Source organism: Diceros bicornis, chromosome 18 (assembly GCF_020826845.1).
Source record: "Diceros bicornis minor isolate mBicDic1 chromosome 18, mDicBic1.mat.cur, whole genome shotgun sequence".
In the NCBI taxonomy this organism is placed as follows: Eukaryota; Metazoa; Chordata; class Mammalia; order Perissodactyla; family Rhinocerotidae; genus Diceros; species Diceros bicornis.
In genome coordinates, this window is record NC_080757.1 from 41,799,799 (window position 1) to 41,824,654 (window position 24,856).

The 24,856-nt window shown below is 51.5% G+C and overlaps 3 protein-coding genes across 4 annotated transcripts; 2 read left to right on the top strand and 1 right to left on the bottom strand.

Moving 5' to 3' along the window:
• Nucleotides 1-519: 519 nt before the first annotated feature.
• On the top strand, nt 520-15,242 carry WNK4 (WNK lysine deficient protein kinase 4). 2 transcript variants are annotated; one of them, XM_058561061.1, is made up of 19 exons: nt 520-1,196; nt 2,638-2,810; nt 3,843-4,063; nt 4,378-4,535; nt 4,991-5,079; nt 5,163-5,379; nt 7,359-7,623; nt 7,859-7,980; nt 8,207-8,265; nt 8,345-8,462; nt 8,733-8,849; nt 12,073-12,210; nt 12,775-12,829; nt 12,937-13,541; nt 13,621-13,681; nt 13,781-14,189; nt 14,278-14,477; nt 14,645-14,742; nt 14,850-15,242. In XM_058561061.1, the coding sequence occupies exons 1-19, from the start codon at nt 582-584 to the stop codon at nt 14,850-14,852; spliced, it is 3,723 nt and encodes a 1,240-aa protein (XP_058417044.1). In that variant the 5' UTR covers nt 520-581; the 3' UTR covers nt 14,853-15,242. The 2 variants fall into 2 exon arrangements, with proteins under 2 accessions (XP_058417044.1, XP_058417043.1); XM_058561060.1 differs by having other exon boundaries at nt 14,645-15,242.
• Nucleotides 15,243-15,781: 539 nt separating this feature from the next.
• LOC131417547 (cytochrome c oxidase assembly factor 3 homolog, mitochondrial) lies at nt 15,782-16,918 on the bottom strand. Its single transcript, XM_058561098.1, has 2 exons — nt 16,681-16,918; nt 15,782-16,326 (listed from the first exon to the last, which is right to left on the bottom strand). The coding sequence occupies exons 1-2, from the start codon at nt 16,892-16,894 to the stop codon at nt 16,220-16,222; spliced, it is 321 nt and encodes a 106-aa protein (XP_058417081.1). The 5' UTR covers nt 16,895-16,918; the 3' UTR covers nt 15,782-16,219.
• Nucleotides 16,919-17,276: 358 nt separating this feature from the next.
• CNTD1 (cyclin N-terminal domain containing 1) lies at nt 17,277-24,636 on the top strand. Its single transcript, XM_058561088.1, has 7 exons — nt 17,277-17,436; nt 20,925-21,000; nt 21,251-21,419; nt 22,369-22,531; nt 23,019-23,163; nt 23,802-23,898; nt 24,466-24,636. The coding sequence occupies exons 1-7, from the start codon at nt 17,277-17,279 to the stop codon at nt 24,634-24,636; spliced, it is 981 nt and encodes a 326-aa protein (XP_058417071.1).
• Nucleotides 24,637-24,856: the final 220 nt, after the last annotated feature.

The window sequence follows — 24,856 nt, forward strand, 5'->3', positions numbered from 1 at the left end:
AGGCCTTTTTGTTGACCTGTGTATTGTCGGCCTGAGGCTACTCTGGACGATTAGGAGGCGGTGGCGCTATCTTATCTGGGGTGTGCAGGCGGGTGGTAGCCTCCCTCTAAGCACCCTCCTTTCTAGGGCCCGGGAGCCTGGGTCCTGTTTCCTCTCCCTGTCCCAGCATCGTGTCGTTACCCACCCCGCTACCCCCGAAACAGGTTTGCGCACTCAGTGCGCAGGACACATCGCCACCTCGCACCCGGCTCTTGCCTGGGAATGGGACTGAATACGGGTGCGCCGGGAGGCGAGGGAGAGCAGGGCAAGCGACCGGGGGCGGGGCGGCGGCTGAGGTGAGGGGCGGCGCGTGGGGATCCACAGCGCTCGCAGCTCCGAGGGGCGGCCCTGGGGGGTACGGGCGGGAGCTCGGCCGGGGGCGGGGCAGGGGGCGGGGCGGGGGCGGGGCCGCACGGCAAGCGAGCTGGGGGCTAGAGCCCCAATACCTCAGCTGGAGCACTGCGCACCCAGCCAGTCCGTCTGTCAGGCCGCCTCCTCTCCAGCTGCCCGGCTTACTGCCCTGCCGTGCCCGGCTCTTCCTCATGCTGGCACCTCCGGCCCCAGAGACCGCGGTCCCCATGTCCCAGGCGGAGGCCGACCTGGCCCTGCGGCCCCCGCCGCCTCTCGCCGCCGCGGGGCCGCCCCGCCTCGGGCCCCCTCCTCGCCGGGCGCGCCGCTTCTCCGGCAAGGCTGAGCCCCGGTCGCGCTCGTCTCGTCCCGGCCGCCGCAGCTCAGTCGACTTGGGGCTGCTGAGCTCTTGGTCCCAGCCAGCTTCACAGATTCCGGAGCCCCCTGATCCTCCGGACTCCGCTGGTCCCGGCCCCGCGAGGAGCCCAACGCCTAGCTTCGAAGAGCCCCCCGAGGGCACGTGGACTCGGGGGGCCCAGGTGAAGGCTGCAGACTCCGCCCGTCCGGAGCTCGTGGGCTCCGCAGAGGTCTCGGGGTCCCAGGAACCGCCTCGGGTCCCTGAAGCCGCGGCCCGGGAGTGCCGGCGGGAGCAGGAGGAAAAAGAGGACACGGAGACCCAGGCTGTGGCAACGTCCCCGGACGGCCGATACCTCAAGTTTGACATCGAGATTGGACGTGGCTCGTTCAAGACGGTGTATCGAGGGCTGGACACTGACACCACGGTGGAGGTGGCCTGGTGTGAGCTGCAGGTGCGGCTGGGCGCCCCCTCGGTAGCATCTCGGGATGGGAACCTCTGGAGGTCTTGGTTGGGAGACCCAGGGGACAGCAGCAACGGAGAGATATATTTTTCCTGTCAAATGTCCAGACACTCCTGCCCCCCTTGCTGTGATGATCCATGAATCTGGCTGATTCTGGGCTGCAGAAGGAGAAACAGGCAGGTGGGGTATGGTGGCTCCCCTATGGGTTTGGACATTCTTACTTTAAAAGTGAGAGGTGGAAAATAGGCTGGGAAGTTGGGTAGAGAGCCAGTTCAAATCGGAGGGGTGACTGGCCTTACCACTTTCCTGCACTGGTTACCCACTCTCTCTTCCTCTCTCTTTCCCCTAAGTCCTGAGACCCTCAGTGTGACCCTGGTCTTCCTGCTCCCTGACCCTGGATCTTTGCAGATCAGAAGGCTGAGATGATGGAGGCCAGGAGCTGGGGCAGGGTCCTCGCCACTTCCAGAAGAATTCAGGCTGTTGTGACAGGATGGGGCCCTCCCAGTCCGCTTCTGGAGCAGTCATACTTCTGGACTTCTCCACAGCTGGGGAAGAGGGAGACAGGGAGCTCCAGCCCTGGCCTGAGTCCAGTCCTGCTCCTCATCCCACTGCCTACCTGGGCCTTCCCTTCCCCAACCTAAAGGCCTTGAGCACTGTGGGGAATGTTGTGGGGGATATTTCAGGGGGATGTTCCTTCATAGGACCTTCCTCCCACAGGGGAGGGTTAGCAGCTTCAGACTGGGGGACAGAGCATGGGGAAAGGGTCTTCCCTCCAGCCCTGGCACTGGGCTTGCCCCTTGCTCCTGCCAGTGCCGCCCCCCACGCTCTAGGCCAGGCAAGGAGAGGCCGCCAAACGGGGGGGGGGGGGAGGCGGGGGGGGGGGAGGAGGAGGAGGGAGATGGAGGGGCGGGACAGCCATGGGGCAGGGGGCGGTCTCCTGGCGTCTGGTCCTGGATCCTTTCTCATCTCCCTCTGCAGCCCTCCCGCGTCCTGTCTGGATCTAGCAGTTCCCAGTTTCTGGGGCCAACTCTCTTACCAGCCTCAATTCCCTGCCCGCCGTCCGCTTGCTGCCCGCCTGCCGCCTGCCCGTTGCCAGCCCCGGGCGCCTCCTCCCGTCCCATGGCCTGCCTGGGCAGCCACAAAGGCACTATTGAGCTCGGGGCTCCCGAACCGGGCTGCATAAAGGCGCTTGTGTACTGCGGGGGGTCTGGAGGCGGCCCCAGGCCCGGGATGGGCGTGTCCTTGGAATAGCCTGAGACGGCGGTCGGGAATTCAGGGTCTATAGCCTACTGGGCGAGTGATCCCACCGACCCAGCGCCATCCGTAGGCTCCAACTCTCACCTCTTCCCGAGCCCGCGCCATGTTTCCCATCTCCCTCTCCGTGGGGGTCCTAGGCCTGACTTGACTGTGACCCCCATCCTCTACCCCACAGACTCGGAAACTGTCTCGAGCTGAGCGGCAGCGATTCTCAGAGGAGGTGGAGATGCTCAAGGGGCTGCAGCACCCCAACATAGTCCGCTTCTATGACTCGTGGAAGTCGGTGTTGAGGGGCCAAGTTTGCATCGTGCTGGTCACCGAACTCATGACGTCGGGCACGCTCAAGACGTGAGCTCCCCACCTAGTGGTGGTGGTGGGTCGGTGGGAGGTCTGGTGCTGGGAGGTCGCTACTGCTTCTGGAACTTCTCCCAGGCTTTTCAAACTCTACATCCAGGTCCAAAACCAGGCTCACTATCTCTTACCCACCCCTCCTGTGTCCCTGCCTTGGTGAATGACAAGGTCCACCCATCACTCCAGCCAAAACTTGGGTGTCTCCTCCAGACGCCTCCTCTCTCCACTCTGTTCATCCCCCTTACCCCATCAGTCTCTCTTCAAGTCGCTCTTTATATCTCCCCACTCTGGCTTCCACTGGCCCATCCACACCCCCACCTCACTGCCACCTCCCTGGTCTGAAGCCCTGTAGCAGCCCCCTAAAGGGCTTTCCCCCACTCTGTCCCATTCGTCTCCAAGCTATCCTATCTTTCTGCAGCTGGGGAAATCTCTGGCCATGCAAACCTGGCCTTATCACTCCCCTCCTTAAAACCCCTTCAAGGTTTCCCACTGCTCTCGGGATAAAGTCCGCACTCGCTGACCTGCTCACAAAGTCCTTAAGATCCAGCTTCATCTTCAGCCTAAGTTCCAGACAAACCGATTTCCCAGCACCTCCTCGCACCCTACCCTGCCAATTGCTGTCTCTGTGCCTTCAAGCACCGCGTCCCCTCTGTCTGGAAAGTCTTCATTCCTTCCCCTCTTCACCCTTGAACTCCTACTCATCCTTCAAGATGCAACACAAAAGTTATTTCCTCTGTGAAGCCTTCCCCCACGCCCCGGGCAATTAGTCATCCCTTCTGGCGCTCCCACAGCACCTTGGCTGCGGCCCTATCTGCGAATTGACCGCCCTACCCGTTTTGTAACCTCGTGTCTACCTACCACATCCCCGATTCAGTTTCTCCCTGGAGCCGGGCGCGGACTGAGGCTAGGAGAACGCTGGCAGAAGATGCGTGGGCGGCGGTGCGGGTGGCGAGGGGGAACTTCCCGGTGGAGGCCCCCTCCCGCGCCTATGTGTCCCCGCCGCGACCCTGGCTATGCGACCTCCCCCAGATATCTTAGGCGGTTCCGCGAGATGAAGCCGCGAGTCCTTCAGCGCTGGAGCCGCCAAATCCTGCGGGGGCTTCATTTCCTACACTCTCGGGTACCTCCCATCCTGCACCGGGATCTCAAGTGCGACAATGTCTTTATCACGGGCCCTACGGGCTCCGTCAAGATCGGGGACCTGGGCCTAGCCACGCTCAAGCGCGCCTCCTTTGCCAAGAGCGTCATCGGTGCGTCCCTCCAGGAGAGTCCTTGCCATTCCTACCACCCCCACATCAGAAGAGAGCCTGGGGGCCCCGTCCACCCAGGAGGATCCTTCGAGATCCACGGGGCTAGAAGACCACGGGAAGATGGGGAGACCTATGGCATCCCCTCTGCCTCGCCCTCCCCCGCCCTCCCCCCCACACGGTGGGGAAGCGTCGGTCACTTGCACTCCAGAATTCGTGGGGTTGCCCTCGGGCTGCCTAGCCCATGGTACACCCAAGGGGAGGGACGAAGCCAGAAGAGCGGCTCTGAAGCCTGATGCCTGCTATGGATCCTACAGGGACCCCGGAGTTCATGGCCCCGGAGATGTACGAGGAAAAGTACGATGAGGCCGTGGACGTGTACGCGTTTGGCATGTGCATGCTGGAGATGGCTACCTCGGAGTATCCTTACTCCGAGTGCCAGAATGCTGCGCAAATCTACCGCAAGGTCACTTCGGTGAGAGGGGGCGGGGAGGAGAGGGAATTCCAGGCCCTCTTCCATTTTCCTGCCCCAACCAGTCCGCAGTCAATGCCCTTTCCCTTATGAAAAGAGGCTAGACACAAAGACGCCCTGGTGAGCACTGAAGGATATTGGATGCACACACGACCCCCTTCAGTACAAGCTATTTAGAATAATGATGTCTGTAGCGCCCCCTAGAGTTTACAAACATCTAATCTTGCATCCGATCCTTCCAGCTGCCCCGCGGGGTGAGCAGGGCAAAAAACTGGCTCAGCGGGAGACTTGGTCAAGGTCACACTGTTGATACGTGGGGGGACTGGGATTTGAAATCAAATCTTCTAAGTAGTAGTGGCGGTGCATTTGTGACTGCACGCGCTACTGCCGCGGGCGGGGGGAGAGGTGTCAAGCAGGGTGCTGGGCCGCAGAGGACCTCATGCAACCCGCTTCCCCAGGGCACAAAGCCGAACAGCTTCTACAAGGTGAAGATGCCCGAGGTGAAGGAGATCATTGAAGGCTGCATCCGCACGGATAAGAACGAGAGGTGGGGTGGAGGGGGCAGGTTGGAGGTGGGTTCGGGGGCGGGCGGCGGCGGCGGGCCTCGGCTCACCGCGTCGCCGCCCTCAGGTTCACCATCCAGGACTTGCTGGCTCACGCCTTCTTCCGCGAGGAGCGCGGCGTGCACGTGGAGCTGGCGGAGGAGGACGACGGTGAGAAGCCGGGCCTCAAGCTCTGGCTGCGCATGGAGGACGCGCGGCGCGGGGGGCGCCCACGCGACAACCAGGCCATCGAGTTCTTGTTCCAACTGGGCCGGGACGCGGCCGAGGAGGTGGCCCAGGAGATGGTGAGGGAGGATAGACTGCCCTGCGGCTGGGCATGTGAAGGGGGTGTGGGCCTCAACCCGAGGGGCCAGTACCACGCAGGTGGGGCACTGGGGGTGGTGGGAAAGGCCAACCCACCCATACTCCTGCAAGTGCCTCCCTGCGCTTTCCGCCTTAACGCACTCGCAGGCACGCCCAGTGTTCCCAACACGTTGAAGATTTTCTTTTCCAAAACAAGCCCTGGGTCCTCCGACCTCCCTGCTTTGCTTCCTGCTGATCCGATTTTCCTGGAATGCCCTTCTCTCCAATTTATCTATTTACTTTTCTCTTTTCATTTTCCCCCCTCTCTTGTCTTTTTCTTTCTTCCTCCATGCTCAGAACCATCAGTTTCAGGAAGCCTCTCCCCTCTACAGTCAAAATGAAATGCTTCTTCCACTTCAGCAGGTCCTCCCTTACAGGACCCACCACCATGGGTCTTATTTTATACCAGACAGGAAACATTCCTGTCTTTCTCCTCTACTAGACTATAAGCTCCTTGAGGGCACAGACTGTGTTTCATTGATTTTTCTATCTCTGACAGTGCTTGGCACATATTAGGAGCTCATTTATACCCCACATCTGTACATGGCTTAGAGCACCTTCACATGCATTTGATGGTTGTTACCAATCCTGCATGGAATGATTTTCTTTCTTTTCTTTCTTTTTTTTTTTTTGTGAGGAGATCAGCCCTGTGCTAACATCTGCCAATCCTCCTCTTTTTTTTTGCTGAGGAAGACTGGCCCTGGGCTAACATCCGTGCCCATCTTCCTCCACTTTATATGGGATGCCGCCACAGCATGGCTTGCCAAGCAGTGCGTCACTGCGCGCCCAGGATCTGAACCAGCAAAGCCCTGGCCGCCGCAGCAGAGCGCACACACTTAACCACTTGCACCACCAGGCCGGCCCCAATTTTATTCCTATTTATTGATGAGAAAATGAAAGCTCATAGAGGTTGAATATCTTGTCCAAGTTCCCAAGCAAGTAAGTGGCAGAGCTAGATTTAAACTCAGGTGGTTCAGATTTTAAGTCAGATCACCCTGCCCCACCTCCTTTATATGCCCCAGCAAAGCATGTCCTTGAAATGAATAAGGAGATGATGAACAGAAGTTGGTGGACCAGGAGAAGCTTACATATGAGGTAGAAGATGTTGGGGCAGAAGCTTAGGGGCTGGTTTAGGAAGGCCTGAGGGGGAAAAAGAGAGTATGAGATTCTCCATAGAAAAATGGCAGGTGTAAGGATGGGGATCTTTTGTGGTATGTGTGGGTCAAGGTGTTTGCAATTTGGCATAAAAGCAGGTCTCCGTTGCACAGCCCAGTCCTGACCTGAGATCAAATCTTGATCCATTACTTACAAGGATTCTTGACCTTGACACTACTGACATCTTTGGGGGACTGTCCTGTGCATTGTAGGATTTTGAGAAGAATCTCTGGCATCTCCCTACATGCCAGTAGCACCTACCCTCCACTTTACTTATTTCTAAAATGGAGCTGAGGGGCCGGCCCCATGGCGTAGTGGTTAAGTTCACATGCCACTTCCGTGGCCCAGGGTTCGCAGGTTCAGATCCCGAGCGTGGACCTACACACCACTTTTCAAACCATGCTGTGACTGCATCCCATATAAAGTAGAGGAAGATGGGCATGGATGTTAGCCCAGGGCCAATCTTCCTCAGCAAAAAAAGAGGAGGATTGGCAATAGATGTTAGCTCAGGGCTAGTCTTCCTCACCAAATAAAATAAATAAAATAAAATAATAAAATAAAATAGGGCTGATAAGACCTACCTGAGAAGGTTGTTGGGAGGATTTAATGATGATAATGTAAAGAGTTGCCAGTTAATAGACACAGTGGGTAAGCGGTAAATCTTGGTTCCCTTTTCCCATATCCTGGAGGCCCCAAGAAGGTGTCCTGATGGATCTTTGGGGGAGGTCCTCACCTCAAACTGTGTTCCTCACCCTCCCAACTCTAGGTGGCCCTGGGTCTAGTCTGCGAAGCTGATTACCAGCCAGTGGCCCGTGCAGTACGTGAACGGGTTGCTGCCATCCAGCGAAAGCGCGAGAAGCTGCGCAAAGCTAGGGAGTTGGAGGCCCTCCCCCCTGCACCAGGACCCCTGCCAGCAGCTGTCCCCATGACTCCTGGTCCTCCCAGTGTCTTCCCTCCTGAGCCCGAAGAACCAGAGGCGGACCAGCACCAGCCCTTCCTCTTCCGCCATGCCAGCTACTCATCTACCACCTGTAAGTCACCCCTGACCTTGGGACCTAGATCCCAGAACCCTTGGCCTCTGCCCCCACCCAGAAGTTCAACTCAGCAGCACTGCCACTGACCCTGTCTTCCACATCTAGCCAGAAAGCTCTTTCTGGGGAGGAAATCTCCCACAGCCCCAGCCCCTTCCTTGCTCAGGCAGCCCCCATCCTCTGCCACCACTCCCTTTTATCTCCCCTTTACTGATCCCCTCCCTCCCCCCACCAGCGGATTGCGAGACTGATGGCTACCTCAGCTCCTCCGGCTTCCTGGATGCCTCAGACCCTGCCCTTCAGCCCCCTAGGGGGGTGCCATCCAGCCCCGCTGAGTCCCATCTCCACCTGCCCTCGGTGAGAGGGGGTCACATGGGGGGCTACCAGCCATTCCAAGCCTATGACTTATCTCCCTCCTTGTGAACCCAACCCTGTGACCTGGCCCCATGTCCCTGGAAATCCACCACTCTTGTTCTCATGTTCCTTAATTCCCTCTGCCTAGTACCCTAGCATCCTTGACACCATCTCCCTGGATCCCAGCAATTATCTTCCCCTGACCTCATGAACCCATATCCTATTTCAGGCTTTTGCCCTATCCATTGCACGATCTGGCCCTGGCAGTGACTTTTCCCCTGGAGACAGGTAAGTTCTGGTATAAGTTAGGGTGCTAGGGTGAGACATATGGAGCTCTGGCATCTCATATCTCCTCTCCCTTTTCCAGCTACACCTCAGATGCAGCATCAGGCCTTAGCGATGTGGGAGAAGGGATGGGACGGATGAGGAGACCACCAGGGAGAAATCTCCGGCGCAGACCCCGATCCCGGCTCCGGGTCACTAGTGTAAGGAAGGGGCACAGGAGATGGGCAACAACTTACAGGGCCAGGGGGGAGCTGTCAGGGGGATGGGGGAAGTCAGCCAGAAAAGGGGAGTAGCAGTGTTTGACTGGTACCCAAGAGGTAGCTGGTCTACTTTCTAATACCAGACTTTGGGGGAAGAGTCTGCTTCTCTCCAGTTCCAATCTGGCACTGCCATTTGGTTGGAGTGGGTGGGGACAAGTGATGAGGACAGAGAGCTTGACCTCCTCCCCTCTGCTGACTTTGAACCTGTAGGTCTCAGACCAGAATGACAGAGTGGTTGAGTGCCAGCTACAGACGCACAACAGCAAGATGGTGACCTTCCGATTTGATCTGGATGGGGACAGCCCAGAAGAGATTGCAGCTGCCATGGTGAGGGGAAGAGAGATGAGGACAGAGTCTTTGGGTCCCGGACAAGAGCTTCCCCCTGATGTCCCCTGGTGCTGAACTCCCCCGTCCCCACATCCAACAGCAAGGGTTTTTAAGGCACAGTGACACTGAAGACATCTCTGCCCTTCTTTTGGGGGAGATTTCTGTTTATCCAGTGAGGTTTGGATCATCAACTGGAGCAATTTGAGACTAATGTAGGGTATACACAAGCGCTACGGTGAAGTGCATGTTAGACACGTGATACTGTTGCCGTAAGTAAAGGATGGGCTGGGGGCAGCAGCGGGAAGAAGGAGGACTTGTGCAAGGTCTTGACAGATGGGTAAGAATGGCAGTGAAGAGTGGAAAGGGCATGTCTAGTGGAGGTAGAGCATAAGCAAAGGCATGGAAGTAGGAAGTGACTTGGAATATGGAGCTGGGTGAGCTTCCTGAGGAGACCACTGTCATTGGAATTAAGGGTCCCTATAGGAGAACTGTGGAAGTGAGGTTGGGCATGTAGAGTAGGCCCTGATTATAGACGGTCTTAAGAGTTAGACAGAGTGTAACATGATAAGAATAGGTTTTAAGGAGACCATTCTGCCATAGAAAGTGGGAGGGGGTTGGGGTAGAGAATCCAGTTGGCAGGTGGATACAAGAAGCCTGATGTGGCCTGGAGAGAATGGATTATGGGGAAAGGAGGGAAGAAAAGAGGTGAATCTAAGGGTTATTTCAGGAAAATAAATTACTCTGTAATCCAGTAATTTATTGACATAGTACAATGCACATAGTAGATGCTTAATAAATATTTGCTGAGTTGATATGATAGGAAGTTAGGGAGAGAGGATATCAAGGGTGACTTGTAGCATGGAGGAACTAATGGGAGTAGACCATCAAAGGCGAGAGGAAGTTGGAAATGCAAATAGGTTTTTTTTAGAGGTCATGATGAGCTTAAGTGACAGAGGAATAGGCAAGATACGATCCTCTATAGGAGCAGGATATGGGGCCGGCCAGGCTGGAGAGAGAGGTGGACTTAGGAGTCATCAGTATAGAATTGAGTGAAGGGAGATGGGCCTGCAAAGCCAGAGGCATAGAGGGCCTGAGAATGTGTCTCAGTGGATACCCCCCTGTTCTGGAATGGGAGCGAGGGGGATAGGTCATTGAAGGACACAGAGATGGAGCCAGAGAGGTAGGAGGAGCCCTGGAAGACGTTAGTAAAAACTGAGTGAGGACAGTTTCAAGGAGGTGGCATAGAGTGAAGCCTGAAGCAGGAGAGGGTCTCTGTGGGAGACCAGTTTCAGTGGAGTGGGGGCGGTGGATGCCAGCGTCTGGGGTGAAGGAGGGAAGAGAATGGGAGAAACATCAGGCTTCAGGAACTCTTCTTAAAGCTTCTTCTCCATCGTGTCATTCACCTTGTGTCCAGGAGAAAGACAAAATATCACTTGACGTGCAGGCTTATCTTCTGTCAAGCCACTTGACCCTTCAAGAATCTTTTCTCTAGCTGTACTGGTTTCTGAATGGTCCTCTGAAGAGGCTGGGCGCCTTTCCACTTCCACCTCCATCTGATCAGGGGTGTCTTGCCCTGAGAACCTCCTCTACTGGGCTTTCAAGCCCACTCAGATCACACACCGCCAAACTGACCCCACCCCCTGAACCCAGGATCCATTGCCCTCTTTTCTCTCCTTACTAGTCCACCCTCCATTCCTTTGCAGCAGAATTCTCCTGAGACTTAGAGCTGATTTTGTTGCTTTTTGCCCCCAAATCTGTAGTGGCTACCTGTGGTTACAGGCTAAGGTCCAAATTCTGAAGCATGGCCTTTAAAATTCACAGCACTCTCAGCTACACTCCAGTCTTCCCTATTTTGTGAATGTGCCAGGCCTTTTCATGCCTCGGAGCTGTTACTCATGCTGTTCTCTCTGCCTAGACTGCCTTTCTCTTCCTGAAGAACAAGGTGGAAGAGAGGAAAGGGGAGGCTTTCATGTTAAGACCTACTTCAAATTTTGGCTCTGTTATTTACTAATTCGGTGAACTTGGGCAAGTTTAATCTCTCTGAACCTCAGTTGCTTATCAATAAAATGCAGGTTATAATACTTATTTTGCAAAGATGTTCTGATACAATATATAATTTATGAGACGTGATATAATATGAGAAGTGAAATGATATAATATGATATAACGTATGAGAAGTGTCCACACATGGTAAGCCCTCAATAAAGGGTTACTTTTCTTACTTATCCATCAAGACTCAGCTCTGTGAAGCCACCCCAGCTTCCTCCTGTCCCCTGGAGTAGAATGACCTGCTATCTCTTTGGAACAGCATTTTTAAAAATTGTGGTAAAAACTACGTAACAAATGTTAATTTGCCATCTTAACCATCTTTAAGTGTACAGTTCAGTAATATTAAGTATATTCACTTTGTTGTGAAACAGATCTCCAGAACCTCTTCATCTTGCAAATCTGAAACTCTATCCCCATTAAACAACAACTCTCACTTTTCCCCTCCTGGAATAGCATTTTTATCTATACGTCAATCATAAATGCCTCACCTACCATGGGCTGACTTGCAGTAGATTGAGTTATGTATATATGTGTCTCTTCCACTAGATTTCGGGCTTCTTCAGGACCAGGACCTTGTTTTATGCTTCCCTGTATTCCTCACAGTACTTAGCACAATGCCTCAATAAGTGTTTGTGGAATCTAATGTTATATTTACCATTTATTGCCTTATTTTTACTTAACTCTGTGGGTGTGTGTGTACGTGAGCCTGTGCGGTGTACTTTATAAGCCCTAAGAGAGCAGGAAATTGTGTCCAAAAGCATGGGAGGCAACAGCGGAAAGAACTCAGGCTCTGGCTTTAGATAGATCTGGGTGCAAATCCTGTGATCTTGGGCAGACTGAACTTAACCTCTTTGAGCAGTGGTTATCTTAACTCTAAAATTGTGATGTTAACAGAGACCCCAGAAAGCTGTTGTTGGTGTTAAACGTGATAAGAGATGTAAAGCATCTGGTATCTACATGCATCCTATGAATGTCGGCTTCTTTCCTTTAAGCTGTATTCCTTCTTCTACCACACAGTGCCTGGCACACAGTGGATACTTAACTAAATGTTTGTTTTAGGTTGGTGGTTGGCAGAAGCAGTGGGGTGAAGGGTTGGTTTTTAAAGATCTGGCAGGGGGAGAAGGGCGAATGGGGTAACTGAGCCCTCCCTCCCCTTGCTGCTGACCCTTGCCAGGTGTATAATGAGTTCATTCTGCCCTCGGAGCGAGCTGGATTCCTGAGCCGGATTCGGGAGATTATCCAGCGAGTGGAGACCCTGTTGAAGAGAGATACTGGCCCTGTGGAGGCTGCTGAAGACCCCCTGAGCCCCCAGGTCAGACCCCTCTGGGCACCTCCAGAGAGAACAGACTCTGCTCCAGGCTTCATTACTTTCTGCCTTCACCAGTCCCCTCGGATCTAACTCCTCTTCATCTCTGGGAACCTAAAACAGTGCCTTTTACTCCATTTGAGAATCTGATGAAAGCCATGGACCCTTGTTCTAGAAAAATGTGTTCAGTGCATTTTCTTTTAACTCATTATTTTGAAATAATTTCAGACTTACAGAGAGAACTTGCAAGAATTGTATAAAGAACTACTAGATACTCTTTGCCTGGATTTGCCAATTGTGTTTGCCACATTAGCTTTAAAATCATTCTCTCTTCCTCTCTCCCCTCTCTATATGTGTGTGCACATATTTTTTCTGAACCACTTGAGAAGGTTGCAGACCTCATGCCCCTTTACTGCTAAATATTTCAGCACATACACTTTTGAATCCCTTGAAACTCATCTATGGACTCATAGAGGTTCATGAGTCCCAGCTTAAGAACTCCAGTCTGAACCTTCCATCTAAGACTCAGCTCTTCCCCACTGTGACTGTGGGCCCCTTTCTCTTCCTCAGGAGGAGCCAGCACCATTGCCTGCCCTCCCAGGCCCCCTCCCAGACCCACTGGGTGGTATGTACTGAGTTCTGTCCCTTCTCATCCCAACCCTTGGGGTTGCACCCTGGGAAGGGTGTAAGGAATGGAAGACTGGAATCTCAACACACCCTCCTCCCCAGCAGAGCTTCAGAGCGGCACCTTCCTGGAGCAGAGGAGCTGGGCAGCCTTCTCCACCTCCTTATCTTCTCCTGGAACCCCTGTGTCTCCTGGAAACCCATTTTCTCCTGGAAGCCCTGTTTTCCCAAGTCCCATCTTCCCCATCTCTTCTCCCCCATGTCATCCCAGCCCCTCCTCATTCTCCCCAGTTTCCTCCCAAGTCTCTTCAAATCTCTTTTCATACCCCACCAGCTCTCCACTTCCATTGTCCCCCAGTGCATCCCAGTTTCCCATCCCATCCTCTCAGTTTCCACGGAGTTCTCTCCTCCCCAGTTCTCCACCTACCTTCTCTCCCAGTTGTTCCCAGGTCACTCTTACTCCTTCCTCTCCTCCATGCCCCTCTTCTTCTCCCCTCCCCTCTACCACAGCAGCCCCTCTCCTCTCTCTGGCTAGTGCCTTCTCACTGGCTGTGATGACTGTGGCCCAGTCCCTGCTGTCCCCCTCACCTGGGCTCCTTTCCCAGTCTCCTCCAGCCCCTCCTGGTCCCCTACCTAGCCTGCCCCCTCCCCCTCCCTTTGCTTCTTGTGGCCAGGAGAGGCCTTCAACCCTGACAGCTGAGGTGGAGAGTGAGGTGAGTAGGAAACCAAGAGGGATGATTAGGGGGGCTCCATTCTGGATCATTTCTCTGCTCATGGACCCACACTTTGTAGGCCTTCTCAAATCCTGCTCAGCCACTCCTGGGTGAAGCTAGACTGGCGCCCATCTCTGAAGGTAAAGCCTCTGCCCACTGAACTTCCCCTGCCCATTATCCTCAATCCACTTTGTCCTGCCACTGATTTCTCTCCCTTCTTCCTCCATGTCTCTCTACAGAGGGGAAGCCTCAGCTTGTTGGGCGTTTCCAAGTGACTTCATCCAAGGAACCAGCTGAGCCTCTTCCCCTGCAAACAATATCCCCAACTCTCTCCGATTCCCTGAAGCCTCCAACCCCTCAGATGACCTCGGAGAGCTCGGACACAGAGGACAGTGCTGGAGGCGGGCCAGAGGCCAGGGAGGCTCTGGCCGAGAGTGACCGTGCAGCCCGGTGCCTGGGGGCTGGAGTTGAGCAGGAAGGGGATGATGGGAAGGAACGCCAAGTGGGGGGCAGCCCCCCACCCCTGAGCCATCCCAGCCCAGTGTGGATGAACTACTCCTACAGCAGCCTGTGTCTGAGCAGTGAGGAATCAGAGAGCAGTGGGGAGGATGAGGAATTCTGGGCTGAGCTGCAGAGCCTTCGGCAAAAGTGAGTCTGGGGAGGATAGAGGACAAGAGGTGGACTTGGGAGAGCCAAGTGTGTGGCTAGCCCTCTCATGCTCCTGGTGTGTCCTCAGGCACTTGTCAGAGGTGGAGGCACTACAGACACTACAGAAAAAGGAAATTGAGGACTTGTACAGCCGGCTGGGAAAGCAGCCCCCGCCGGGTATAGTGGCCCCCGCTGCTATGTTGTCCAGCCGCCAGCGCCGCCTCTCCAAGGGCAGTTTCCCCACCTCTAGGCGCAACAGCCTGCAGCGCTCTGAGCCCCCAGGCCTTGGTGAGACTGCAGTCACCCAGCTCCCATGTTTCCTCAGTCCCCTTCCCTAGTGATCTGGCTTTCTTCCAGGCCCTGGGGGTCTGCCTCTTGGTTTGGGGGGACTAGCCCCCTTCTCCCCCCCGGCCCCTTCCCTCACTCAGTGCTCTCCCTCCCCATCCTGCACCCAGGCATCATGCGAAGGAACTCCCTGAGTGGCAGCAGCACCGGCTCCCAGGAGCAGCGGGCAAGCAAGGGGGTGACATTCGCCGGGGATGTTGGCAGGATGGTGAGGGCGGGCCCAAGGGAGGGAGAGCCCAGGGAATGGTAACTGGCTGCAGCTTCACCCTCGTCTCACCTTGGAGGTTTCTACAGTGCTTTTTCTTTTCCCTCCAGTGAATTGGGAACAGAAGCCATGTGTCTCCCCCACACCAGGGCCCCCCATGGAGCTTGTGCTCCCGGACTCTACTGACCAACACAACTCTGCAAGGAAGACCTTAGGCCTGAGGGAGTAGAAGGCCAGTAGGGCATGAAGAGTGCTGCTTCATTATAGGGAAGAGCCAAATGTGGGAACTATTTGCTGTGTGTAGAAGGTGTCAATTCTGCAGCCTACCATCCTCATCCCTGCCACCTCTCCAGCCAAGTCAACCACTAAGCAAACCCACCCAAGCCCAGAGGCTTCTAGAGGGCACACTCCCAGCTGGGCAAGTGAAGGGAGTGTTCTCACACCAGGAATTAGCAGCAGCCAATAAATATGCTGGAAACTAGGATTCTGTGAATTTCTATCTGCCAGGCCTTAAGAACTGGGGGCAAAGCCTTGTGGGGTAAGGCGGGAGGATTTAGAAGGGACTCTCCCCTCACAATGGCAGGCACGGGTAGAAGCTGCCCAGACTTCTGGCGTCCTGCCAGCAGTTCATGAGGAAACTGCAAGGTTAATGATCCACTTGACCAAGCTAAGATCCCATCCAGACCCCACCTTTGGCCTACACAAACAGGCCTCTGTGGAAGTTAAAAAAAGCTGCTTGTCCATCACCCTTCATCTGCCTCTCTCTCTCTGTCTCGGGATGGGAAAAGGCAGTAAAGTTGGAGTAGTGTGTTGCTCTTGAGGGTAGAGGACAGAAGAGTGACCTTCCTTCCCCCAAAACATGGTTCAGTTGCAAACAGTCCAGTGACCCACCATGATGTTGCCCTTAAATCAGGTGGAAAGATCTCATGGAAAAAGTAATTCTGGTTAAACATTTACGGCTACCTGGGGCAATACCACTGCTGCAGCTACTGCTTACGGAGCTTTCCAGTATGAAGTGTCAGCCCCAACACACTCATTTGACTCCAAGAGAGATGACTCAGTTTTTATTCTCAACCTGACCCCATTCTTCCCACTTTAGGCTCCAACACTGCACAGAGCTGCCACACCTATCCCCCATTAACAGCCCACCTCTGATCCTCCATCCTCCCAGTCCCTGGTAGGTGAAAGGGATAAACCACAAAGTCAGAAAACCTGGGAAAAGCTAAGGTCAGATACCTCTCAAACAAGGAAAGGAACTACAAGAAGGGCTCAGTCGCCACACACAGTGAGTGTGAGGTGGGCAATGTTCTCTTGACGATGGCCAAATGCATAAATCCCTGGCTTCTTGGGCTCAGTCATCATCCAACGTTAGTTAGGGCAGCGATGCTATCAGAAGGCTTCCATTTCTACAGGGTCAAGGAGCAACATCCATCACATGAAGGGGCTCCAGCAGGTTGGAGATGTGCGATGTCCATCTGGATTAGGGTCCTGATGTCCTTTCCAGAGCCCGGGCTCGAGCAGCTTTGACCTCATCCTCCAGCTCATCTAGAAAACGCTCCTGGGACACCGAGTAGAAGGTGTAACCATCTGGGGAGGTGGGTTCAGGAAGCCACTTAAAATATGTATGCACATTCCCTTTTCCTAGATTTGCTCCACCGCCCTTGTTAATCTCTCATCCTCCCAAATGAGTGATTCGACCTCCTGCCCTCTGCTCTTCTGAGCCCTGACCCCGACTCTGTTATTATTAACAAATTATACTAAAAGAGCACCTTAAAATGACAAAGTAAGGCACATTAAACGCTTGGCTCTACGTTAGAAGTAGCCAAGACTTTCACAGCTCAGGTTCTCTCTGCCACCCCCACACCGCCCTCCTCCATGCTTCAGCTCCCCTTCCCCTGCCCCCATTTGCGGTCTCCCTGAGTCTACAGTGCGGACGGATACAAATAGCTAACACCAGGGCCCCGATGCCCAAGCCGGTGATGATGTTCCGGGTCCGCCGCTGTGGCAGCGTCTTCTGCCACTGGGCGAGCTGCACCTGCCGCATGAATTGCAGTTGCGCGGGAGTCAGCTTCTCCCGAGTCGGGTCGATGCGCCGAGCCGGAGGGGCCTCTCCACTCTTAGCATCGAGAGGGCCACCAGGTCCCGACGCCGCCATGTTGCCGCTCCACCCTTCCCAGTCCCAGGACGCGAGGACTGCTGGGAAGCAGTCCTTGGCTGCCGCAGGGAAAGCTGGGAGTTGTAGTTCGCCTTTCTTTTACCGACAGAGTGCGGCTCTCCGCGCTTAGGGAAAGGGCGGGGGAGACGGGTAGAGGCCGTGCTTTCTGATTGGCTGAGGGGTCCGCGGCCGTTGGGGCGGGAAAAGGCTGTTGAGGGCTCGAGGCTGTGGTGGGAATTGGGTTTTCCTCAGACTTGAGGCGAGGACAAGCACACAGACGGGGACGAGGAATCCAGCGTGTGGCAGAAGACTCTAGAGAGAAACTAAGGGGGTCAGTTTAAGATCCAGTGAGCTATCCGGGTGCCCGAAAAGGCTTCTGAAAATGGACGGACCAAGATTGGCCTCCCTCGGTGACTTTCAGTTTGGAGCCGTGACCACCGAGACGATCGAAGACGCTCTGCTCCACTTGGCCCAGCAGAATGAGCAAGCGGTGCGGGAGGCTGCCGGCTGGACGGGCAGCTTCAGGGAGACCCGGATCGTGGGTGTGGATGCAGGGCAGGGAGCCGGGGTTATGGGAGTCTGGGCATCTGTCTTTGAGGCGCCGGCCTTGACATTCAGTTTACTTTATTCATTCAAATAAGTCTTGTTAGTCCCTACTCTGTTCCAGGTGCTGGGGATATAGTGATGAACAAGACACCCCAGCACCCTGCCCTTGATTTCAGCATGCATACCTGTTATCCACACTGCCTGAGATAGAAAGATGAAATAGAGATCTAGTCCCTGCTCTCAAACCATGTATGATCTTTGGAGGATATTAGGACAAATCTGCAAGTGAATAGGTACAAGTATGGTTAGATACCTGACATACCAGATAAAACAAGCTTTTACCTGAAAAAGCTTTTATCTGGATTGAGAGGAGTGATGGAGTGAGGTGGGGGCAAGAAGAATTAAAGGAGTCCTCCAGGCCTCATGGCTTTTGAGGTAGGCTTTGAAGGAAGGATGACATTTTGGTTGGAGAAGGTGCAGAAGGGGGATAGCGTTTCTACCAGAAGGGGATAGCATGAGTAAAGCCATGGAAATAGGGAAGTACGATAGGAAGTCCAATACGGTGAGTACAATGCCGCAGGTTGGCCAGAGCATGTGGAATAGTGGAAATTAAGACTAGAGAGGTAGTTTGGAGACACTCCATGTGGAACTCTGAATGCTATACTTGGCTTAGTAGGAAAACAAGAAGGCATTGAAGGTTTTTAAATATGGGAGTGATATGACTATAACCTTTTCCTTAGAAAAAATTATTTTGGCTGTGAGGTAAAGGATGGATTGGAGTAGAGAGAGAGGGGAGGTAGGTAGACCAGTGGAGTCAGTATTAGTAGTTTAGGTGATAGGGCAGAGAGAATGACAAGGGAGGATGGATTAGAAACATTTCAGAGGTGAAGTCTAGGGTTCTGCAATGGATGAATTTAAGAAGTGAAGAAGGCAAAGATTACTATGCCAAAGGGTCGATCCTAGGAGACTGGGAGTATAGTGGTGCCATTAAGAGAAACATACACATTCTTTTTTTTTTTTTTTTTGGTGAGGGAGAGTGTCCCTGAGCTAACATCTGTGCCAATCTTCCTCCATTTTGTATATGGGATACCGCCAGAGCATGGCTTGATGAGCGGCAAGTAGGTCCGTGCCCAGGCTCCAAACCGGCAAACCCTGGGCCGCAGAAGCTGAGTGCGTGAACTTTACCGCTACGCCACCGGGCGGCCCCTACATGTACATTAAAAAAATAAAACAGGAGGAAATGTGACTTTTGTTTGAGAAAGACCATAGCTTTGGTTTTGGATCAACTCAGTTTCAGGTGCTTGTAGAACATCTAGAGGAAGGCTTCATTAACCCCCCCCCCCGCCGCTTTTTTTTTTTTTTGTGAGGAAGATCACCCCTTGAGCTAACATCTATTCCCAATCCTCCTCGTTTTTTTCCCCAAAGCCCCAGTAGATAGCTGTATGTCACAGTTGCACATCCTTCTAGTTGCCGTATGTGGGACGCGGCCTCAGCATGGCCAGAGAAGCGGTGCGTCGGTGCGTGCCCGGGATCCGAACCTGGGCCACCAGTAGCGGAGCGCGCGCACTTAACCACTAAGCCACGGGGCCGGCCCTAAAGGAAGGTTTCTTTGGGCTGTTTAACAACTGTCAGAAGAGAGGTCAGAACTAGAGATAAAGGTTTGGGAGTTATCTCCATAAGGATACTGTTGAAACTGTGGCAGAGGATGAGCTCCTAGAGAGAGAAGAGAGAAGCAGGTCAAGGACAGTTCCTTGGGAAACATTTTGTGTTCAGGGAATTGGATTAGGAAGAAGAGCCATGAAGGAAATAAAAGGAGTGGTTGGGGAGATAGGAACAGAATCAAGGGACCTTTGGAAGCCAAGAGGAGAGTTTCAAGAAGGATGATGGTCAGCAGTTTCAGACGCTTCGGCGATATGAACAACGGGAATGAGGATTGCAAAAGGGCCATGAAATTGAACAATTTGGATATATTTGCTGACCTTTGAGATAATCATTTCAGCAAGTTGGGAAAACTAGAAGTCAAATTGCAGAACATTAGGGGGTGAATGATGAAGTATAAGCAGCAGGTGTAAGCAAGGCTTTCAAGAAATTTAACAGTGATGGAAACTAGTGAGATAGAGCCCTAGCTTAAGACGATAGAAGGGGGGCCTTTCAGTTAATAGCAGATCTGAGTATGTTTATAAGTGCAGGAGGTGGAGCCAGCACTGAGGGAGACGTGTAACCCTCATCCATTCCCCCTAATTCAAGCTCAGTTTTCTTGGCAAATTAAAATGGAAAATAGAAACAACTGCCCGGATAATTCAGACAAAAACCAAAACAAAACCAAACAACTACATGCACATAAAAAAACAAGACAAAGAAATAAGGGCTAAACTCCAGCAAATAAAAGGACTGGCTGATAACACACAATTATGTGTTCTAGGGTATTTTGCTTAATTGCTTAACTAATTCTCTTCTGCACTGGACACTGCTAGCAGAGCTTTAATGTCTGTAATGATAAGGTTTTGTACATTTATCCATGTGTAACGTGTCGAGTAGATTGTTAAAGTGTCTTGTGCTAACTTGACTTTTATAATTTTCTTTTTTCGTAAGTCAAATTTTCTCTGAAGACATATGGTAATCTGACTGTGTAATTCTTTGCTTATCAGAGCTAAAAGTTCCTAGTTCTGTAGGAGCTTTCTTTGTTAAGAACTAACATTTACTCTTGTTTCCACCCTCTAATGATATTGCAAACTAAATAGAATACTATCTGGGGCTGTTCTTTCAAAGAGAAACAGGCAGCCCAAATCTTGCCAAGGTATCTTCCCAATGACCCTCCCCTCCCCAAAGTGGGCTATGTTCCCTGATTTAGCGGATGCTTCTTCAAAACAAGCCACTCCACAGTACCAAACTTGCTCCTGGGGAGAGGCTCAGCCGCCAAAGATTTACCCAACAAACGGGGGTTGGAGAGATGGTGTCCAGCTGTAAGGCGAATGGTGTTTGTAAAGCAATGGGAGTTCTCCAGAGGGTGGTTACTAAACAAACAGTGTTATAAAGAATATTGAAGCTCCAGGAGGGACCTTTCTGTTCCTGTCAACATTCCACTGAAAACAGAATATAGGGGTTAGGGTTTTTATCCATCCAAGAATCTCCCTTGAAGCTGGGGGTTCCCAGCATGGTGTAGAGGCCAACTAGACCAGCTGGTATGTTTGTGTGTAGCTGGCCAAACCTTTTATCAGCTGAGACCCACAGGAAGGCTCAAGGATCACTGAGGGGCCTTGGTAAGCCCTTGTCTTTGGCACTCTGTCAGCCTCCTTTTCATACCTCTGATCTGCCTATTGGCAGCATAGGGAACTAAGCTCAGCTTGAGTTGTTTCAGTCTCATCTTTCTCACCTCCTGACCCTCTTCCCTTGGCCCCACCATGGCTTTTACACAATGCCAAGAGTTCACAGAGTGGTTTTGGTTGCACCTTGTGAATTAGGCTATTCTTTCCTGTTTTGGCAGAGTTTGTTTTTCTCCTGTCTGAACAATGGTGTCTGGAGAAATCTGTGAGCTACCAGGCTGTAGAAATCCTAGAAAGGTAAAGCCCTGAGCACACAGCCTTTGTGGGTGGTAACTCTCAGAATGGCTAATGTACCCAAACCTTTAAAAAAAGTACTAGTCGCCCCTTCCCACGAGGCCTGGTTTTACACCTTCTATTACCTGCAAATGTAAATTTCTTAGCCAGCAATTGATATTGGAGAGGATAAGACACAGCATAGTTTGAAGCACTAACTCCCTTTAGTTTGAGTGGGTGTGCATTGTTTACTCTCCCCTTCTCTTCTTTATAGGTTTATGGTTAAGCAGGCAGAGAACATTTGCAGGCAAGCCACAATCCAGCTGAGAGATAAGACAGAGCCTCAGAATTGGAAGGCTCTGAAAGAACAGCTTTTCAACAAGTTTATCCTGCGTCTTGTGTCATGTGTTCAGCTGGCAAGCAAACTTTCCTTCCACTACAAAGTAAGGAGCTAGGGTCACTCATGGGCATCTGAGTGTTGGAAAGAAACCAGCTCATCCGAAGGTGACTGTGAGAAACCTAGGCTAGGTGATATTACTCATGTGGAAATTCCAGAGTATAATTATGCTTCTAAGCATTCCTCCTACACACACACACACACACACACACACACACACACAGTCACACAGAGGCGGCTATTAAACAGCCTGAAGTTCTGTTCCCAAAGTATAACTGCTGGACAGATGCCATTATTCATACAGGTCACCTTTCGTCCCCTTGGACTCAAGGACAGTTTACATAAGGTGTCTGAATTGCCAACATACCTATCAGTATTAAAGGCAAACTATTACATTTATAAAGGATAAAATGTTTCCACATCACTACCCAATGCTTGTATAGTAAAATATCATTCATTCAACAAATATTTATTGTCTTATATGGCCAGATGCTGCGCTAGATGCCATGGCTACAACAGTAAAAATATTGTCTGTGCTCTCAAGGAATTTATTATCTAATGGGAGAAGAGACATAGACCAATAATGTGAGAAACTGCTCGGATCAGTGTAAACACAGAGGGCTATGAATGTACCTCATCAGCCTTGGAGAGTCAAGGACATGTATTTAGAGAAAATGACTCCTTGCAAGGGTGGGTAGGTTGGAGAGTGGGTCCTAAGGGAAAAGGGCGAGGAGGTAAGGAAAGCAGAGCGGGGAGGCAGAGGACAAAGAGATCAGATACAGGAAACAGCATGTATAGCAGCCTGGAGAGCATGGTGGGTTTGGGAACTGCAGTAATTCTATATGACAAGCGTAGAGTGTAAGGGGGAATTACTGAGAGAAAAGATGAGACGAAGGGCATGGGCTGGATTGTGAAGGGCCTTATATATACTATGCCAAGATGTATGACCTTCACTCTGACACCCTTCTCTCCCTCTCTGTTTTTTCTTTGCTCAGATAATCAGCAACGTTACAGTCCTGAATTTCCTCCAGGCTCTGGGGTATCTACACACTAAAGAAGAACTGCTGGAGTCAGAGCTTGATGTTTTGAAGTCCCTGAACTTCCAAATCAATCTGCCTACTCCCCTGGCATATGTGGAGATGCTCCTGGAGGTTTTAGGTGCTTTATGAAGTGTCAGGGAATGTGGGTTGAAGTCTTCCATAGAAGGCAATAAGAATGTGCCCAGGGGTTTGGGGGCAGTAAGCAGAAACCGCCAATGAGGAACAGTAGGAAGCCTGGGATGACTGAGGAAAGTGTTCCCTCTGGTACTTATCAGGGGAGGAAACTCAGGGCTCAGCACCTGGCTTCTATCTGGACTCACTAGGCACTCTCTTACTGCAAGATCAAAGAGTTGACTTTAGAGAGCAGCATGAGATAAGAGGGGAACAAACAAATATACTTTAATTGTATAGATACTGTAGATGGAGGTTTCTCTACCTCTCCCTTTGTCCTTTAAAACTGACCTCCAGCGAAAGAGGTTTCATACAGTAGAACATAGCAACCAGGAAGCACATTAGCAGTTCAACAGCTTTATGTCACATGACACCATGATTATGATCAGAGAAGACCCACATAGTGATCTTTACCACGTCCATGCTCCGTCTAGGATACAATGGCTGTTTGGTCCCAGCCACCCAGCTGCATGCAACCTGCCTGACCCTACTCGACCTAGTCTATCTTCTACGTGAACCTGTATATGAGAGCCTGCTGAGGGCTTCAATTGAGAACTCCACACCCAGTCAGCTGCAAGGGTAAGGCAAGTCCTTAGGGTAGGCTCCTACCAGAAACAGGGAGTTGGGAACATTACAAGAACTTGGGGAATGTAATTAACCTAGCAAGGCCTCCAGTCCACAGATAACCTGCACAGGTTACCTGGTTCTAATTAACTTCCAATATGTTGCTTGAATGCAGATGACTGAGCTCAATCAGCAAACCCCTAAAGGCTTTTACTTTTAAATTTAAATGACTTCAAGTAATTAACATACTTTCTTTCCTAGTTCTTCCTTTATAGCTGTTTATAATTTGAGATTACTGGATCGCTTTTATAGTCACTTAGTAAAAAAAGCCAGTCACAGGACTGCAACTTGGACAAAAGTGTTTGATTACGATAAAGTCAGACTGGTAAAAAGCCTCACAGTTACATTTGTTAGGGAGACGGAACAACAAAAGGCCTATAAACCACTTAGACACGAGGCTCATGTTTTAATGCTATTTGAGTTGGGGGAGGTTGGGGGAGGGAGTCAATTAGCTATTACTTGCCCATTTCCTTCCATGTCTAAAAAATCCAAGATAGATCAACATAACCAACTCATAGTTGAAGTCCCATGATCCTAGGATTTAGATCAAGTTTCATTCTAGCTCCAAAATTAATATGGTTTTAATCACTCAGGGAAAAGTTTATTTCAGTGAAGGAAGACTTCATGCTGTTGGCAGTAGGAATCATTGCAGCAAGTGCTTTCATCCAAAACCATGAGTGCTGGAGCCAGGTATGCACCACTGAGCAGGACCAGCATGGTCAGAATTCATTTAATAGAAAGCATTCTCCCATTAGTTAAAGGAAAACAGAAGACAACCTATAAAAGATAAGTGCCAAGACCCAGGTGTAGGATGAATGAGCAGGATTTGGGAGAGGAAAACTACAGTAGGACTGAAGAGTGTTCTCCAGTTTTCCTCTTATGAATTTGGAAATGGAGGCCCAAGTTCAGCTTCTTTATTTCCCTTTATGATGATAATCTACTACTATGTTCAAGTCCAATGAGTATATCCTTCCAAATAGAGAAAATGTCAAGGCCCAAATATCCCTCTCATTTCACAGAACTTCCTCCAGCAGAGTGAAATCTCTAGCAGAAACTTTCCACACTAAGACTATCAGGGCAAAGGTATCCTAATGTAATTTGGCCATTGGCAAACACTGGAACCTGGATTTAATCTTCTGAATACAGAGAAACGAAAAAATTTACATTTGGCTTGAGAGAATAGCCCAAACAATGTATCTGTGCATGAAAACATGTTGAGATTATTTAGTAATAAGAAATCTGTCTCTATTTCTGAAGGTTGTGGAGCATTTGCGGAGCATCACTGGCATTGCCTTGGAGAGCATTGCTGAGTTCTCTTACGCAATCCTGACTCACAGCGTGGGAGCCAACACTCCGGGGCCACAGCAGGCTGTTCCTCCCCACCCGGTGGCCAGAGCTCTGAGAGCTGCTGCTTCTTCCAACACATGAAGCAGGCTGAATCCGCCAAATATAAACAGCCTTCTGTCACTGCACTCATCCCTCCCTTTATTTCCTTTCATACTCAGAGTACAAAAGTTCCAAGTATCTTTTGAACTGTATTTTGTATTTCAACTTCATGCTTATTTTTCTTCATCAGAGAAAGAATTAAGGTGGACAACAATGTCCTTTTTGTATCAGACTGAAATTGTCAAAGAGCTGGGAGGAGACA